At 47.5% G+C, this 18,234-nt stretch overlaps 1 protein-coding gene across 2 annotated transcripts in view; it reads right to left on the reverse strand.

Moving 5' to 3' along the window:
* Positions 1–671: 671 nt before the first annotated feature.
* map3k5 (mitogen-activated protein kinase kinase kinase 5) overlaps positions 672–18,234 on the reverse strand; it is a 35,840-nt gene continuing 18,277 nt past the window's right edge. The window contains exons 12-31 of one of the 2 annotated variants that reach the window (XM_048986564.1): positions 17,921–18,028; positions 17,373–17,422; positions 16,880–16,975; positions 16,426–16,507; positions 15,544–15,677; positions 13,518–13,645; positions 13,106–13,242; positions 12,615–12,720; positions 11,604–11,761; positions 9,100–9,277; positions 8,849–8,866; positions 8,274–8,451; positions 7,717–7,885; positions 7,435–7,620; positions 6,436–6,541; positions 5,689–5,923; positions 3,973–4,085; positions 3,545–3,648; positions 3,211–3,287; positions 672–2,990 (exon numbers count right to left, since the gene is read on the reverse strand). In XM_048986564.1, the coding sequence (XP_048842521.1) occupies positions 2,918–2,990; positions 3,211–3,287; positions 3,545–3,648; positions 3,973–4,085; positions 5,689–5,923; positions 6,436–6,541; positions 7,435–7,620; positions 7,717–7,885; positions 8,274–8,451; positions 8,849–8,866; positions 9,100–9,277; positions 11,604–11,761; positions 12,615–12,720; positions 13,106–13,242; positions 13,518–13,645; positions 15,544–15,677; positions 16,426–16,507; positions 16,880–16,975; positions 17,373–17,422; positions 17,921–18,028 (2,436 nt within the window). In that variant the 3' untranslated portion in view covers positions 672–2,917. Of the gene's footprint in view, positions 2,991–3,210; positions 3,288–3,544; positions 3,649–3,972; positions 4,086–5,688; positions 5,924–6,435; positions 6,542–7,434; positions 7,621–7,716; positions 7,886–8,273; positions 8,452–8,848; positions 8,867–9,099; positions 9,278–11,603; positions 11,762–12,614; positions 12,721–13,105; positions 13,243–13,517; positions 13,646–15,543; positions 15,678–16,425; positions 16,508–16,879; positions 16,976–17,372; positions 17,426–17,920; positions 18,029–18,234 lie in introns of both variants that reach the window. The other variant, XM_048986562.1, reaches the window with a different exon arrangement.

Raw genomic sequence — 18,234 nt, forward strand, 5'->3', positions numbered from 1 at the left:
AAATTATATGTCGAGTTAAAATTATCTATTAAATCGTGGCTAGTAAAGAGATCACTATCCACTGGTATATTAAATGACAGTAATGTCATGCGATGCCGTAGGATTAGTTGTGTTCCGTTTCGGAGCAAATATTTTGCTTTTAAGGACGAGGCGCCGGGCTGGAAGCAGGGTTTCTTGCTTGGATTTAAGGTAACCCAGTTTACTTACATTTAGCCCAGACTGTCGCCAAGAACCCAAACATCCAGTGTGGTGATACAAACCCATAGTTAGGGCAGAAAATTGCAGTAGATATTTTGCATATTCGGCGTTCAAGTTTACAGTGTACTGCACGTACTAATGCTCATATCAATGTGAAATCCCTCATGTCTTTCAGACTTGTCCCAGATCCTATGAAATTCATGTCAATTACCCCACAAATAGGTACATACATACAGGATGTGCGAACTTAATACAGCATAAGCCTACTTGAAACCACAATTATTAATCATATCCAATAAAGGATAGGCCCCTAATCACATCGTTCTGAATGAGGTAAAAAGGTAGGAAACCGTTTTCTTAAGTCAATTAGCTTCATTTAAAAAATATACAAATCAAAAGCAAGGAAAATCATAACCTTCATCTTGCTATTGACTGAGCACTTGGCCTCAAAGTAAGAAAAGACAAACCGTATGTTCAATTTCACACTTTATTTTACAGTTCAGATTTGAAGACAATAATTCTTTACATTAGATTACCATGGTTGGGAATATATCTTTAGGAAAATAAACACACAGTCTATTTTTTTTGTTGTTGAAAAATTAAAGTTTTAACCAGCACAGCATGATGCTATAGTAGGTTAGGCCACATTTAAGTTACATTTCAAATTTAGAAGAAATGAGTATCTATTTCAAACATCTATATTTATTTCAAACTTGGAATATAGTTGCTTTGGGATATACAATTTATTTACAGTTATAACACGCAAATACCACGTTGAGTTCCATTTACAATAAAAATATTTGTTCCTCTACATACATGTCTCAAAAGGCGTCATTCTCCGGTTTAGTTATATTGTATTTTCATTTACATTGTACGATATTTTAAATCCGGTACAAAAGATGCTATCCTAAGCTCAGTTTTGTTTCACGACTCTTTTTCTAAAAAGACTGACAGCGAATCACGCCAGTATATATTCTGTTATAATGCAATGCGTTGTCCCTCGTGGTGTCAGACTCATTTTATTTCAGTTGGTACCATATTTTTCCCAATCCAATCTGAGATCAAGAAAATCTATGTAGTGGACTACCAACATATTAACAATACCTCTGCTGTTTGTTTTTCCTCATTTATACAAGCAGGATAGCAATGTACATTCACGATGCACAATTTGATCATAAATAGCTTACAAATAATAAACAGACTACAACGCCGTATGAAAAATGGTCATTTTCAAATCCCCCCATCTAGGCTAACCCTAAGAATCACAGAACATTACTGGTGCATATCAAAACGTGATTACCGGCATAATGCAAGACTAACGACATCTGGTTACAGATATAGTGACAAGTAAACGACTTCACCTGCCTGCGATGCCATTTAGGTAGCCGTACAGCTGCCGATCAATACAGTTACAGAATACAACTAATCGTCGAACAGCGACGAATAAAGCGCAGTCGCAGTCAGACGTGCCGTCTGCACCCTCGTTTCTCGGCAGGATTACCAAAGTCTGGCACCTTTTGAAGCGCATGATTTCTGCAGCTTCGAGCACGAATACCTTCACAAACTCACCAGCAGAGCAGTTTTGACAATTTTGCTATTTCATTAGCAATTAGATAGCCCTCTTTGACAGCTGCAATACTGATCTCCCAACTACGACGAAACATGTGTCGACGTTTCTTCCGTTACACCAGAATTTCATTTACTAACAGATTTTCTTGAGCCCTTGCAAGCCGGTGTATTTTTCATTTCAGCACGGTGAGCCTAATAAAAGGTTGCTGAGTATTAGATTTCACTGGGACTATAGTGCTCAATCCCAACCTAATAATACAATTTTATTTTAAAATCAAGTTATCACGTTTTGGTCCGCATTAGAACCATTACCGGGCTGGATCCGGGTTATGGATCTTAAGTTCGACAGCCGTATTGTCGGGACCTAGGTTCACAAACTCCCTATGTAAACATCAGTAAAATGCAGGAATACGCTAGACTAGCTGGTTAAGGCCTGGAGAATCGTTATAAAATCTCTTCATAAAATATTACTGGTGAATGAATCGGTCACACTGACGAATCCATAATTTCAAGTTTGGAAGGTTCCATCTGAATAACACAATTAATAAAATTAAGAAACAAACATATTACTAACAAATATTTAGCAGGTCTACCATCAGGCAGTGTAGTTTGAAATTCACACACAGGGCTGTGGTTCTTGGATGTCTAAGTTCAGAAAAAAAGATTAAAATCTCAGGCTTAAGTAAATGCATCATTAAAATGCACACGACCATCTCATCTCTTAACAGCGATCAATAACAAAAACTAGATTCACCAGTATTTACAGAAGTTATTCAGTTTTACCAATTATTAAATTATCCCTCAGGACCTTTTCATATGGACCCTTAAGAGTTAACATCTAGTACAACATCAAATGGCACTAACTGGTATATGATGTCATTATTTACTGGAACAGTAAAATCGACTATTGTTGGTCTCCGAATATTGACTCCACATGATGTGACTCCAATTTTTGCGTTACACCAGGAAAAAGTGTAGTAAGGCAACACATTAGCACTCGATACTAATTCAAACCTGGAATTACCATTTGGTTTAATGACAAAGTGGTATCACTGGGAAAAGTTCTGAGGAAATAAATACGGAGAGTAAAGTGCGGGTTGGTATAGCGAATACTGGATGGGGGGGGGGTGTCGAGACGCCGGACATGGGCTCAGTCATCCGGGACTTTCATTTTCTCCCTGTGATCTGTAATAGCTTTCCAAAGTTTGCACAGAACTCCCCCTCTGTAAAAAAACAAAAAAAGAAAAGGGAATGAGTCAGGAAAAGGCTTCTCTCCACATTCTCACTTCAAGAACAAACATTCAAGAACAGACATTTGAGTTTCTGTTTATACGTTTGTACTATATGTATGTTTTAATTCTGGATTTTGTTCTCTCTCCTGACCGTTCAGACTATGCCCCCGCGTGGTCGGTCGGCCTTGCAGGGGGAGGGGGCCGGGCTTACCTTAATCTCAGACCCTTCAGGTCGTCTCTCGTTACACAGAGGAGAATGTCGGTCAGTGTGTACTCCTCTGCTAAGATCTGAGGGTAGGAGAGAAAGCAGACTGGTCACCATCCCTCAGGCTAAAAAGCGGGATTCTTTTCACGGCAGGCGCTAGCTGACAGCTGCAGGCAGGAAGCTTGAATACAACAGCAGAGTCTAAGATCTCTGAGCTGCACTGCGATGAAATTGTACGACACGCAGACAAAAACACTGAAAGAAGATGCAGAGCAGGAAGTAATGGCATCATGGCCGTCGTCCCCAAACAGGTGGACGGGAAGTGACCCGGTCTGCCCACCTTCGTCACTGCATCCTCATCAGCTCCATGGAGCTTCAGCCACTCGGCCAGCTCCGCATCTCTGGGCTCCCAGGCCGGGGGGGCCTGCTCCCTCAGCGGGTCACCTGTGGCACAAGATCGGCTCAACACCAGTCTCTTCCCCCGTAAAGTGCAGAAATATCAGAAACACACGTGATAATTTTGGGAAACGGCATATAGGCAGTAAGGTGTGTGCCTGTGTACAAGTGAAATCTCATTCATGTCATCAGTTATATAAAGGCAGTTATATAAATCCTTCTTTATATAGCATTATGAGATTTTAAGGATGTTAAAACATAGAAGCTGCATGATATGTACTGCAGATGTACTAAAACACTGCCCTTTCTACAATTTAACATTTTCTAATAGAACCATGGTCTGATGATTCAGCCTGTAGTATGATCTCCAACCTGGGGGCTCAGCTTTACTCTTCAGTAATTTTATCTCCTTCTCCCGTTCCTCCAGAACCTGCTGCAGGACGTACTGGTACTCCCTCTCCTTCTCCAGTAGCTCCTCCAACAACCTGCAGAGCCACAAAAGGACAGAGGGGGGCGGGGCCACCAAAGAGTAGGAATATGTTTTGTTTTTCGTCCATCATCTGTTATCTCTGAGTGCCCAATCGGCGGGGAAAATCGATTAGCAAAACCGATTCATGACTGAAAGGCGGCAGCATAGATTGTGGCAATATGCCTGAACTGGGCGCCGAAACCGAGATGACATTTGTAAGATGGTCAGCAGCTGTAAGAGGTGTTCGCATCAAGTCAGGGCTGCCGAGACAATCCACATAAATGTGCATCACAATCTTATCTGAGTATTTGTTAGCCAGCACTCTTCGGTTTACAAAGAAAATATATTATTGCGCTTATTGGTGTCCTTCCTCTGGATACTCTTATTAGAAGGTTTAGATAAAGGTTCACATTAAGGTCCATGTTCTATTATATGCTAAATAAAGGCCTCTTCCTGTAGAACTCACAAACTTTGACGTATTACTGGGCACAGCATGTATGGAATTTAGTTATTAATAGGAAATTAGAAGCCGGCAATGCAGCAGCGATCACAGATAAGATAGAGTGACAGAGTGGTGTAGCGCATATCACAGCCTTCAGAAGAACATCGGCTCCTCCACATCAGCGAAGGTCAAAGGAGGAAGAGGTGGCAGCCTTGTCCGACTGGAGACATTTACGACGTAAATGTCGGTCCTGCAAACCACGCCGGCGAAGCAGGCGGGAACTGAGCGGCCCGGTGACTTCCGGCTAGTCAGCAAGGCCTTCGGCATTTAGACAAGCAAAATGCCATATGCAAAGGGGGTGCACGGGACGCCCTCAATACGTGTAGCAGATGACGGGGGGGGGGGGGGGTTACTCCCGGTGACGAAAACCAAAACTACAAGAAAACATTTTTGGAAACTAAAGTAAAGATTCACTAAACTAAAATTAATTATTAATGCTGCTTCCAAAACTGGAATATATATATATAAGAAATCAAACACTTTCTGATACTCTTAAAATACTATTTAGCTATAGTAATGATTGGTTTATCTGTGGTTGCCATGAATACGTGGAACATGTTTTGCCCGTTTTAAGGACATTGGTACATAACGTTCACTGCATTCATGTCCAGTTCTCTAAAGCAGTGTTTCCCAACCCAGTCCTCGGGGAACCCTGGACAGTCCAGTTTTCTTCCTCCCTCCCTGCTCCCAGCCAATCAGGAACACCGAATACCTGGTACAGGGTGCTGGGAGCTGAGAGGAACTAAAACCGTGAACTATCCAGGGTTCCCCGGGGACTGGTTTTGGAAATAGTGCTCTAAAGATCAGACACATAAAACAGCTCTACTACTTTCAATCTATCTGTACAAATAAAATGACTAAAAAAGTAAAAAAATATATGTATGTATATGTATGTTTTTACATAATATATGTAAAAACTATGTAGAAACATGTTTAAAATCATAACTAATAAAGTCACGCTGAAAAACTAAACTGGATTTCAAGTGAAAACTGAAAAAATAAAAATTAAAAAGGGAAAAACTATAACACTGAATATTGCCAAGAACTGGACCGCGCTGGGCACCCTTGTCGCCGCGGATATCGGCATGGTTACCATAGACGTGCCCGCCAAGCATACCTGTTGGTCTCCAGCTTCATTCTGCTGAGCTCCATGCTGATGGAGCGCTGAGCGTTGTGCGACTCGATGGAGCTGAGCGTGCTCACTCCGGACGTGGCGGCCATGTCGTCGTGCAGCATGTTGGGCGGGGCGCCGCTCTGGGGGGCCGCGCTGGACTCGGGCTCCGTGTCGTCCTCGGCGTTGTCCTGGTCGGCCGCGTCGCTCTCCGAGGCCAGACTGAAGTGTGGTCGCAGCTCTGCGAACGACAGAACCGGGGCTGGTTAGCGGAATTACGTTGCATTGCTGTTCTTATTCTGTGTAAAAAGAAAGACTGATTGAGTAATGATATTGGTATTGATACTGAATATTGATATCATTAATATCGGCAAAGATCGACACATCAGATCCATGCTGGGATCTTGATTTATTTTTTTATGAATACTGGCCGATGTCGACGATTACGTCAAAGTTTATATTGGGCTGCAACAGAATCCAGATTGACAAGGCAGTGCAATGCCTCTTGCTTTCTGCCAGAAATATGAGACAAACTTTCATTCATTTTCATTGTGAAGGTTTGTCACACTCACAGATCAGTCATCTATGAGAATAAATTTCAGCCTTTGTTATTTTTACACGCATGACTTAGACTGAAAATGTAATACTGTCATTTTAGTCTTAGGGACTCTGCAACCGCGCTTTCAATCGTCGTTCTTTTCCAAAGCAGATGACTACGTTTGGCTCCATCAGCACTCTGCAGGGGACAGTCACCTGGGACCAGGATGGTTATGGCCGTTTGCACAGCCTTCCGGATGATGTTGTCCAGGGCAAACATCCAATGAGGCTTGATGTTGTGGTTTCGCAGCACTTTGTTTACCTGGTGACACGACAACCAGACAGACATGGCGGCACACGGTTAGCTACCCAAAAACTGCTCATGCACACTAAGCATCATTAAGTGCCTGTTCACAGGATAGTCAAGCAGCGACATACTTTGTCCCCTCTTGACAAACTCAGTGATTGTGAAATTCAGTAGTGAACTGCAGCTTAATAAATTATAACCTTTCAGCGGGGTAGAGACCCGTGCCCATCACCAGTAGGTCATAGGTTCAAATCCCGGAGCAGGTGGAATAATCCCTTGTACAAGGTGCTCCAGGCACTGGCTGGCTGTGTGTCCCGTTCCAAATACTTGCACTCACTTGTACATACATGTATCTGTACATACATGTACTGTAAATGTAAATGTAAATGTGTGCCTCTCATGGAGTGCAATCACATATGCAAAAACTACCCAACGCACCCCAAGAATGAATAAAATGCCTCTATTCTTTTTTTCATGTATATCTGCCTTGCTGTATATTGCTTTGGACAAAAACTTGTGCTAAATAAACAAATGTAATAATAATCCATCGACTCAACACATATACTGGTAATGTGATATTAAAATGTAAGGAGAATCCACATATTAGTAATTAGTTTAAAGGACAGCCACAAGGGGGCGCCAAGGCCCCATCCAAAACAGAATTACATAATAATAAACATGAGGACCCATAACCAGGCCAACGATTTGACTGTGATGTGAATAAACGTGTCTGTAACAAGAATAGTCATTCTCCCTTCCTGACATGCATTTATTCTCACCGACATCCCTTTTCACGCTGAAAGCTAACTGCTGAATAAAACCATTCAAATACAACCCGCTCTCATTTGACTATTTTTACATACTAGTTAAGACATCGTCGACATAAAATATGCATGAGAGGGACCTACCGCATCCTGAAAGCCGAATAAAACCACCTGGAGCTGGCTAATGGCTGTGCTGTCAAAGTCCAGTTCCAGTTTGAGCTGGGAGAGGGTGGAGGCGATGATTTTGCGGTCGGCCATACGGACGAAGTTGCCCAGGCTAACCACCAGGGTGGAGATGTTCTGACAGCTGAGTTTGGTTTCTTCTGCTCCCTGCCAGGTGGTATAAAAAGGAGAAGGACCTTAGAAAGATGGCAGGGTCTTCCCCGTCCCAGTTGGCCCCCAGCCGGCCCTCGAGCGGGCCCCCACCTGCGTGAGCGCCTCCATCAGGTTGGTCACCACTTTTTCCCGGTCCTCTGTCAGGATACGGTGCAGCGTGGCCCTCCTCTCGCTGTCCTTCTTCAACATGAAGAAGCCCGAATCCTTCTCTTCAGGAGATGGTGGAGCGCTGTGGTCCTCAAAGTTCTCAACAGGAATGCTGGAGGGAACCGAAGACAAGGGGCTGCAAAGTCAAAGGCTGCCAGTCCGGAAAAAATAACCAACTCGTTGTCGAGTCAGCCGCTAAAGCGAGGGTTTGTGTAAGCGTAAGAATGGAAGTTTCTCAATATGCGTTCTTCACTGCTCTTCTGTTCTCCTGTACCCATTGTACGTCATCTGCCGTTGCCAGAAACCATTTCCAACTCTAAGAACAGGAGTATTGAGGACGGTTCTTGCTCTGGCCCAAATGTCAAGGATACGTTGGTTGCAACTTCAGCAAATTAAACTAAATTCCCTGATTCATTGCTCCCCAAGCTCGTTCTTGGGAGGCAAGTTAGCAAGTATGACCTCTGCGTTCTTGGTATGGAGAAACGCCGCACATCCCGTACCTCAGAAAGAGGGAGCGGTGACCTTTGACCTCTCGCTCACTGTAGCACTTGGCACTGGGCTTGAAGTTGAAGGGGTTGGAGTTGAGGTCGTTATCGGGGGACACGGAGCCATAGTCGCTGCTGCTGCTGGTGTCCTCGACGACGACGGGCACGGGGAGGGAGATGCTGCGGAGATACTCTGCGTGTGGGACAGGGGCGAGGTCTGCGTTAGGATGTGTGCCCAGCCAGAGCATCATGGGACACCAAAAGCTGGCTTTCTATACATGCACAGCATTGTTGGGGACGGTGCGGCCCAGTGCCGCCTGGAGGATTGGCATCTTCCTCAATCTGCGAGCGCCTGACAGTGATTTGGCCCAGGGGGAGTTAAACTCTACCCAGGGTGGTGGAACATTGTCAGTGATGTTCCGTTACCAGGGAGCCTCCAGTTACCCATTTTACATTTTCACCTTCTCATAATTTTATGTTTTCTCTTGCGTATCGTGTAGACAGACCTTTTCAATTTCTGTGAACAGTTTAAGGAAGTCATTGATTTTTCACTGCTGAAGTGTAATGGCAAAGCGGGTGATGTTACTTACCTGCTCCTGCAGTCAGAGCTACAGGAGAAAAAGAAAAAAAACAAATCAGTAAATGCGATAAAATGATGACGAAATTACGCGTGCAAAATACAACTTTGTAGGGAAGGGAAACGGTGCAATGCGATGAGGAAAGGCACACGACCAAGAGAAAGCAGCGACTTTCTGACAGGCGAACGCCAAGGTCACCCCATCATGCGCATGGTTTACTAGAAGCCATCGTTCTGCTTCCAGGACGGCCCCCCCTCGCACACCTGCTAAGCCGCTCTTTCCCTTCTTCCTGCGGCTGGTGACCGTCAGGAACTCATCGGTGAGCAGGTGCAGGGCCGTGGCACGCTTGTCCGGGTCCGGCTCGAAGCACCTGAGGATGAACGCCTTGGCTTCCGGAGACATGAGCTCCGGGATCTCCGGGTGAATCTTGAACATTCCCACCTACGGCCGGAAAGCGCAGTGTTGAGGGGAGGCGTAAAGGCCGCTGGACCGAGCCGACCCACTCCAGCCGCTCTCAAAGTCGTACATCTCCCAGCGGCAGGGTAAGTTCTGCACTCGCACGCCAGACAGCGTTTCACACGCCTCGTTCAAATGAACAAAAGCTAGGTGCCTTCAGTAGTTTAAACCAGTAATCTCATCTCTAGATCAGTTCGCTCGCACATTCTCCATCATCTCATCAACAAAGTTAATGTACAACCAACTGATAGGATTCCGCTACTGTTGTGGTAACCACTTCACTGCAATCTCAGCAACGTGAAACGGCAGATATTGTGACTCGCATACGCACAACTCCCTAACAGGCTTTTAAAAGTCTTTCTTGAGGTCTTTAATGTCTGGAAACAAGAGAGGTCTTCCTGGAATTACAGATGATAAATGCCTGCATACATACACAGGTGATAGGATTACAGAGGCGTAAAAGGCTGACTAATTTCTTTGTTTTCCTGTTTTCTGCACCAGTATCTAAATTTCTACACGCTGATTTACAAGTGGACCTTTCAGACTTTCAAACACTTAAAAACCTATTGTGTTTGGAAAAAAGTAAACGCTTGCGTAGGGTTCATTGTTGTTCTTGCAGGACCGAAAACATCTCTCGCGTAAAAATGCCTGCAACCGATTATATCGGGCCACAAAGATGAAACGCAAAGCCTCGTATTTGCTGCTATTGTTTAGCAGGATTCCTTTCAGAGATCAAAGGGAGCAGAGGCACTCAAAGAAGGTCTTTCAGGCTGCTGCTTCATACCATCCTGAGCTCGACAGGTAGGCGGCACATACAGCCAGGAATGTCAACATCACAAACATACTGAGCACAGAGACACTCATCACAAACACGCTGAGCACAAGCAGGCGCAGTGAGCACAAGCAGGCGCAGTGAGCACAAGCAGGCACACAAGCAGGCGCAGTGAGCACAAGCAGGCACACAAGCAGGCGCAGTGAGCACAAGCAGGCACACAAGCAGGCGCAGTGAGCACAAGCAGGCACACAAGCAGGCACACAAGCAGGCACACAAGCAGGCGCAGTGAGCACAAGCAGGCGCAGTGAGCACAAGCCGGCACACAAGCAGGCGCAGTGAGCACAAGCAGGCGCAGTGAGCACAAGCCGGCACACAAGCAGGCGCAGTGAGCACAAGCAGGCACACAAGCAGGCGCAGTGAGCACAAGCAGGCACACAAGCAGGCGCAGTGAGCACAAGCAGGCACACAAGCAGGCGCAGTGAGCACAAGCAGGCACACAAGCAGGCGCAGTGAGCACAAGCAGGCACAGTGAGCACAAGCAGGCACACAAGCAGGCACAGTGAGCACAAGCAGGCACAGTGAGCACAAGCAGGCACACAAGCAGGCACAGTGAGCACAAGCAGGCACAGTGAGCACAAGCAGGCACACAAGCAGGCACAGTGAGCACAAGCAGGCACAGTGAGCACAAGCAGGCACACAAGCAGGCACAGTGAGCACAAGCAGGCACAGTGAGCACAAGCAGGCACAGTGAGCACAAGCAGGCACACAAGCAGGCGCAGTGAGCACAAGCAGGCGCAGTGAGCACAAGCAGGCGCAGTGAGCACAAGCAGGCGCACAAGCAAGTGAGCATTTCACAGGGTTATGGGAGTCAGGGCAGAAGCATGCTTGCACTCACACTCATACTCACACTCGCACGCACGCACTCTTACACTCGCACTCATACACAGTGCGAACATATAATTTAAGCTTGTGGTTTTAATAAATACTGGTTTCAGGAACCGTTTCCTTAATGCTTTTTTTGGGAAGCCACCAGGTTCCTTATAGCTAAACTAAACACACGCAAACGTACACAGCTACAGTTTGTGGGTTTGGCAAATCGCTTTCAAACAGCATCGCAGGGATTACAGATCAGGCTACATACTGTCGCTGGGTATCTGGCTCTTCTCATTGTCATCGACAGCTGGCGCCTGTATCACGGAGCGAGATTTGCCGGTTAGCTAGATAACTTGTCGGACTTAAGGTGCCCCTCTTTGAAAAGACTTCATCTTCATTCACTTACATTTAGCACAGACTACCTTAAACCCACCAAGTTATCTTGCCAACACAAAAATCCAGTTTCATGATACAGGCCCCTGTGCACTGGAGATGCATGAGTGTCAAATTTCATGCATTTGAAAAAATTTCCCAATCAAAAAAAAATGACATAATGCTTAAAAATAATAGCAATATTATACATTTGTGAAATCGGGACTCTCACTACATGATATACAGAAATGCGTACTTGAGGACTGAAGATGTTGGGTTAAAAGGCGTCACCTTGAACATGGCGGCCTGCGGCTCCCCCAGCTCGTGGAAGGGAGGTCTCCCCGTTGCCATCTCGATGATGGTACAGCCCAGGGACCAGATGTCGGCCGGCTTTCCGTAGCCGCGGGGGCCTTTGTCTATGATCTCGGGAGCCATGTACTGCAGGGTGCCTACAGCGCAGCCAGGCACACAGGCAACACGAGTGTAAGGACGCGCCACGCGCACACGCTTATACGCACACGCATATACACACGTGCGCTTCATAGCTTCCTAGCATTGTGGGGACTCTCCATTCATTCTTCTTAGCATAACCGTAATTCCAACCGAGACGACCCTAACCCCCCCCAGCCATAACCTTAACCATAAGTAACCAAACAAAAAACACAAGACTTTTGCCATTTTTGTTGGCAGTCACAGTTTTTAATGAAAGCGAGTTAGGTCCCCACAAGATCAAAATAACAGGATATCACACAGTGGGAACAAGTGGTCCCCACAATGTAACACATACATGCCCCCCCGGTGCCCCCCCCCCCCCCAACCCAGTGTTCCAGCACTTGTCTAGGATTCAGTCACACACTATAGCATCAGGCATGGCAAATGCCTTGCTGGGTCTGTGTGTGGCTGGATGGCCTCCACACGCGTGCGGTGGGCGGGGCTTCTCTGATTACAGGCTGCGCCACGCTGAGGTCCGACGGGCCGTTTCCAGAGAAGCCGATCCGGCAGAAGCTCACAAGCAGAGCAGCAGCAGATAAACCCACTAAAGGGTTATTGAGACGGTGAATCAGCTGACCTGGACTCAGCCCAGCCTCACTGTGATTGGCTGCAGCTTTGTCACAGACATCACAGACCAGGGGAGGGGGGACATGCAGGGCTAACGGCTAATGCACAAGAACTGCTAGTGCTCGAGCTCCCAGGTCACAAGGAAACACAAGAAAGTGGAACCGGAGAGACCTGCAGAAGCTGGAGGGGCATTTAAGAGCAGCTGCCCGGCCCTCGGAGGACGTGTGGGCGCTGTGTACATGCCTGTGAACGTCTCCGTGCAGGGGTTGATCCCGGCAAGCCGCTTGGAGGTCCCAAAATCGGAGATCTTCAGGACACCACTGTATGTATTTATGAGCACGTTGTCACCCTGCGGGGGGGAAGCAAAACACCTTGTACTTGTGAAGCTGGGGAGAACGAGGCAGCGAGAGAGGTCCTGCTTCTCGACATGTGCGGGCCTGCCTGCCCCCTCCTCCTCAAACAAACACTGGAAGGCTGAATTCCCCAGACCGCTGTCTGGACGCGTTTCCTCGAAAGCTGAGATCAGTGAAAGCTTTCTAATCAAAATAAAGATCAAGCACACAAACACACACAGAAAACGGCATGTCACATGGACTGAGAAAGAAAAAAAAAATGACCACGATTGATATTTTACAGGATGGCTGTCGGAGTGGTACTGAGCAGGACTCAAAGCAGAACTAATATCTTTGGTTCCTCGTGCACTAGAAGACGGCCCAGACTGACGGACACCACACCTTGATGTCTCTATGCGCGATCTGATTGTCATGCAGGTACTTCAGGCCCTCCAGGATCTGCTTGGTGTAGAAGCCGATGGTGGGCTCGTTGTTCTTCAGGGGTCCCCACTTGGAGCGCAGAAGGGCCGAGAGGCTTCCTGTAATGAAGACAGCGTGTCATCTCACCCAACACCCAACACCCTCAGCGAGGGATTAATTACCCGGAGCAAGGCATCGGGCTAGGCATGAGTTAACATCACGTAGGAGGAACGGTTAGTGTCTGAGAGCTTCGACTGGGTTCACAGCTCGTCGGGGGGTGGGGGTGGGGGGAGGGTGGACGTGGGAAATAAAGGCCACCTACCAGTAGAGGCGAGAGAAGTCTCAGAAGAACACTGGCACACTGGCCCGGAGAGTGACATGGCACTGAACTTACCTCCAGGAACCTGCTCCATGAAGATCTTGATGAAGCCATTCTCACTGATGGAGCCCAGGTATTGCACTATGTTCTTGTGCTTCAGGTGCTTGTGAAGAGCGATCTCCTCGTGTAGAGGCTGGGAGTACCTGCGAGCCACAATGCCGCTCCGTTAACTGGTCACGGGTTTGACCAAACACAAAGCAAGTGCAAAAACGCTCAGCTAATGGACAGTATATGGACAAAAGTATTGGGACACCCTGGCCATTACACCTACAGGAACTTCCATGACATCCTAAATCCACAGGCTTCAGTACGGAGCCGGTCCCTCCTTTGCAGATAACAGCTGCCACTCTTTTGGGACGGATTTACACAAGAGTTTGGATTGTGTCTGTGGGACTTTTTGCCCATTCATCTAGAAGCTGTTCCCACAAAGCTGGAAGCACAGAACTGTCCAAAATGTCTTGGTGTGCACGTCCGTACTTTTGTCCATATAGTATATACCATTTCTGGTCTCGTTTTGCATAAATGCATGTTGGTAGGTTTAGATGGAGAAATATATCGGGATGAATGGAAAAATGACTCAACCGAAGAATTATTGTTCATTGTACACAACTTTCCCATAATGCACCTGTGGACAGACACACCACGAGGTTTTATGCAGAGGGAAAAAAATAGATGAATTGGACACTCGACTAAGATCCAGGTTTCGAAGGAGTCTACGCCTAATTCCAGCACCTTCGCGGTGACGTCACACCAGTGGGTGTGGAGGAAGAGGCAGGCTGGCCTCTTAAATACCAGGACCAAGATAGAAAAAAAAACTAAATTAGACCTTTGTGCTTTGCACTCCCTACTTACTACAAAAGCCACCCATCCTGCATTTTTTCTGGGAGCTTGTTTTTAAACTGTCATTGTTTCTGTATTTTTGCAGGACCCACAGGTTTCTTACCCGTCTACAATCATGTCATGCCATTTATTCTTAGGAAAACGCAGCCGGCGAAATATTCCAGATAAAAACAGCCTAAGGTGGCTCTGTGGAGACGCAACGCCAACTTCCAGTCTGACAAGGTGAGGAAGTAAGAGGCACCGAGGCAGTTGCCAGGCAACCCTTTCTCCTTTGTCCGTTCTGTTTTCCGAGGGCACAGTCCCACGTGCGCATGCCGCCCGCCCGGCTGCAAGCAGCCGGGCGTACCGCTGCCCGCGGCCCCCACACGCTCAAACCCAGAATTTGCATGGGAAGCCATCGCATTACATGCCCTTCCACCTCTTGTTTACGTAAAATCGATCGCGGCGGCGTCTACAGCGACAGAATGCAGGTGCGGCTGTGATTTCGCCGGCATGGCTGTGTGAGGGACCTGTGTGTACATGCCCTCCATTGCCTCATCTCAGACGCAGAACGGCGCTCGGTTGGCGTGTGATGGAGTGACGCGTTACAGCACATGTCGGCCTGCTATTATGCGCAGGGCCTTGTAGGGAAAAAAAATAAAATTATGCTTTATTTGTCATATATACAAGTACATTGGGATGCTTCTTTTAACGTGTGCCATCATGCTTTCCTCGGAGACAAACACGTACACAAATATAGTTGAGAGCGAAGCTTGCGGTCTGAGCACAGAGTCAAACTGTTAATCTGTCGTTCCTGGAGTCTTGTTCGAGGGCCCAACGGACGTCTGACTATTCTGTGGAGGTGGGATTTGAACCCGCGACCTTCCGATCACAGGCACAGAGGCCTAACCCACTAAGCCACATGGCACCCCCATCACTGTCCTCTTCGAAAAGTAGATGAAAACCCTACCTCAGCCCACTGGGTAACAGTTTTGTTAATATCCATTTTGATAGCTAGTTTATAATAGATAAATTGTTCAACACATCAAATCATGATCCTCTTTGTGATCAACCATATCTCAAAAACGTCAACAATTCCAGAGAAGGGAAAGCTACTGAAAGCTGATTGGGCCCCAGTGTATCCCCTCCCTTGTCAATCACCCGTATGAAACATGTCATTGGTTAATAACAAGGTGTGCCCCACTTTATGTGCGCCACTCACCTGCTGTCCCGCTCGGGGATCTCCTTAATGGCCAGGCGCACTTGGTTACTGAGGTCCCGGCCTGCGTAGACCACCCCGAAGGTGCCTTTCCCGAGCACCACCCGATCGCCGTGCTCGTCGTACTCGTAGTCATACTGAAGGGGCAGGGGTTACAAAGGGAGAGGGTCTTGAGTTTGCCTGGGAGGGCCATCATTTTCATTTAATTCATTTACTGGACACTTTTATCCAAAGTGACATACAGTTGAGATGTCAGGGTCAGACTAAGGGCATTGCTTATGGGCCTGGCAGTGACATCACTCTGCCGACATTGGGATTAGAACCCGACTACCTTCCGATCACAGGCATAGTGCCACACACGCTTCTGTCATGGAGAATGTGTCAGACAGCAAGACGAAGCGGGTGACAGACACGGTGTTATATCAGGACTGATGAAGCATAGTGGGTGATTTAGGGACACAGTTAGAAAAGACAGCTAAATACAGGAAGATATACAGGAAGTGAAATGGAGAATTCTACAGAGAGGAGACTGTCGGGGATGAGGGGGCAGGACCCCAGGGCAGCCTGACGGGGGGCAAGCTCCAAACCGGTTCTGTGGTTCAGTCTCAGCTGTTGTAGTGCTATTCAGAGTTTGCCAAAAGTGGAGTGACTAAGGGTAGAACAGTCTGTAATTATGGTTCATTCAAATAAGCAGGGACATGTCCCCCCCCCCCCACCCGCTTGTGAGGGGAACAGGCTGGAGAGACAGAGGGGGCCTTTGTTTCAGACGCGCTCGGAGGCAGCTGGAAGCGTCTCACTTCGCTCCGCGACAGACGGATCCCCGAGGACACGTGCGTGGGAGAATCACACCGCTCCTAAAGTGTGAGCCGGCCTGGTCTCACTCACCTCCAGGGCGTCAGGGTCGCACTCGCCCTCCTCCGGTGCCCTCCGGGCCTCCTCCGTGATGCTGTTCACCAGGTCGCAGAACCTGCAGAAATGGGCTGAGTCAGCGCCGACCCGAGTGCTCGCGTGGGACCAAGGCGCCACATGTGTGCATGCACTCACACAAACAAAAACACACACCTTGAGTCCTGAATCACGAAATCAATAACACTACAGCATATATCCAGAAATACATAAACACAAATCGCCGCATTTTACCTTATATTACATTAACAAGCACCTATACTGACTTTCATAGCCATAATTTCATTTACTAAATCTCTTAGGGATCTCTTTTAGGAATCTCTCTCAAATCAGAACCCACAGCACTGAATTTACGGGGGTGGGCTGGCGGCTGGCCTTTATATATCCGGACGGGCGCAGGGCTGCGCGTGGCCTACGAGGTGGCGAGGCAAACCTTTTGCAGTGCCTCTCGGTGCAAAAGTAGATTTGGAAGTCCTCCGAGTGCTGCAGCACGTAGAGGAAGCAGCTCCGCTCGTCGAACTTGGAAATGCTGTGGAGATGCAGTGAGATTGCATCAGCGGAAGTGGCTCAGGAGCAGGCGGCGGCGCATTAGAGCCGGGCGGCGGGAGCAGGCGGCGGCGCATTAGAGCCGGGCGGCGGGAGCAGGCGGCGGCGCATTAGAGCCGGGCGGCGGGAGCAGGCGGCGGCGCATTAGAGCCGGGCGGCAGGAGCCTCCAAGTCACTAGGAGGCGGGATGATAGGCCTGGAATCTTCTGCCATTGGCTACAGCTTATGACACCATCAGATGTAGCAGATGCAACAGGTGAGTGGGCGTGGTTAACAATGGCGAATTCTGATTGCCAGACGCAGACCTGCTGCACCTCCAGCACCTCCAGCCAGCAGGGCGAAGCCGAAGCATGGGTACGCAGAGTGCCTTGCGCTCTTACCTCACGCCTCGCACCAGCATGGCCGCGAAGTTCCATTCGTGGATCCCCTTCTGCTGGAGATACGAGGACAGCCATTAATTGGGTAGCGTGCCCTGTCAGTATCGCCCGACATGCTCCCACAGCCGCCAGCGGGCGTGACGGACTTAACCGCAGATGTTTCTGCTGGGCCTGAAGCCAGAACTTAGCTCCTCTAAACAAAACTGAAAATGGACTGAAGTGATGTGAGAGCACAGCTGTACGGGGCAGACCGCAAAACGAGAATCATCCACTTCCTCCGTTGCAACGTTTTCCATTCCATTATAAATTAAATAAATAGATCGACCACCTCTTTCAAGTCTTTAAAGAAAAAGATCAGTATATAGACATTTTATATTTTATACATATATTTATACATATATATACACACACACACATATATATATATATATATATATATATATATATGTGTGTATATATATATATATATGAATGACCTGACTAACAGAAGTGACTGCATGCCTGCTGAGATTTTACATTCTCCCATAAAAGATCAACACACTTGCAGGTACCTTGTCCTCCGGAGCCACGTGCCATATTGAAATGGTCTTCTCTTCCACATCATTATTGATGGACAAGTAGGATGGCTGATAGATCTTCGTTGGCTCCAATATCAGCACCTGGGGTGGGGTGTGACAGAGGCTGAAAATACACCTGGCGCCTCTGGGTCCCTCTGAGCCGAGGAGCATGGAGGGAATGTAAACACATAGATGCCTGTCTGCGCGCGTGATATCCGGCACGTTTTGCTGGCTGCTTCGTTTTGCAAGCTTGTGCCAACGAATAAAGGGGAGATGAACAAAAGCTTTGCTCCCGCAGAAACACGAAA

Source organism: Brienomyrus brachyistius, chromosome 19, assembly GCF_023856365.1.
Source record: "Brienomyrus brachyistius isolate T26 chromosome 19, BBRACH_0.4, whole genome shotgun sequence".
Classification (NCBI taxonomy): domain Eukaryota; kingdom Metazoa; phylum Chordata; class Actinopteri; order Osteoglossiformes; family Mormyridae; genus Brienomyrus; species Brienomyrus brachyistius.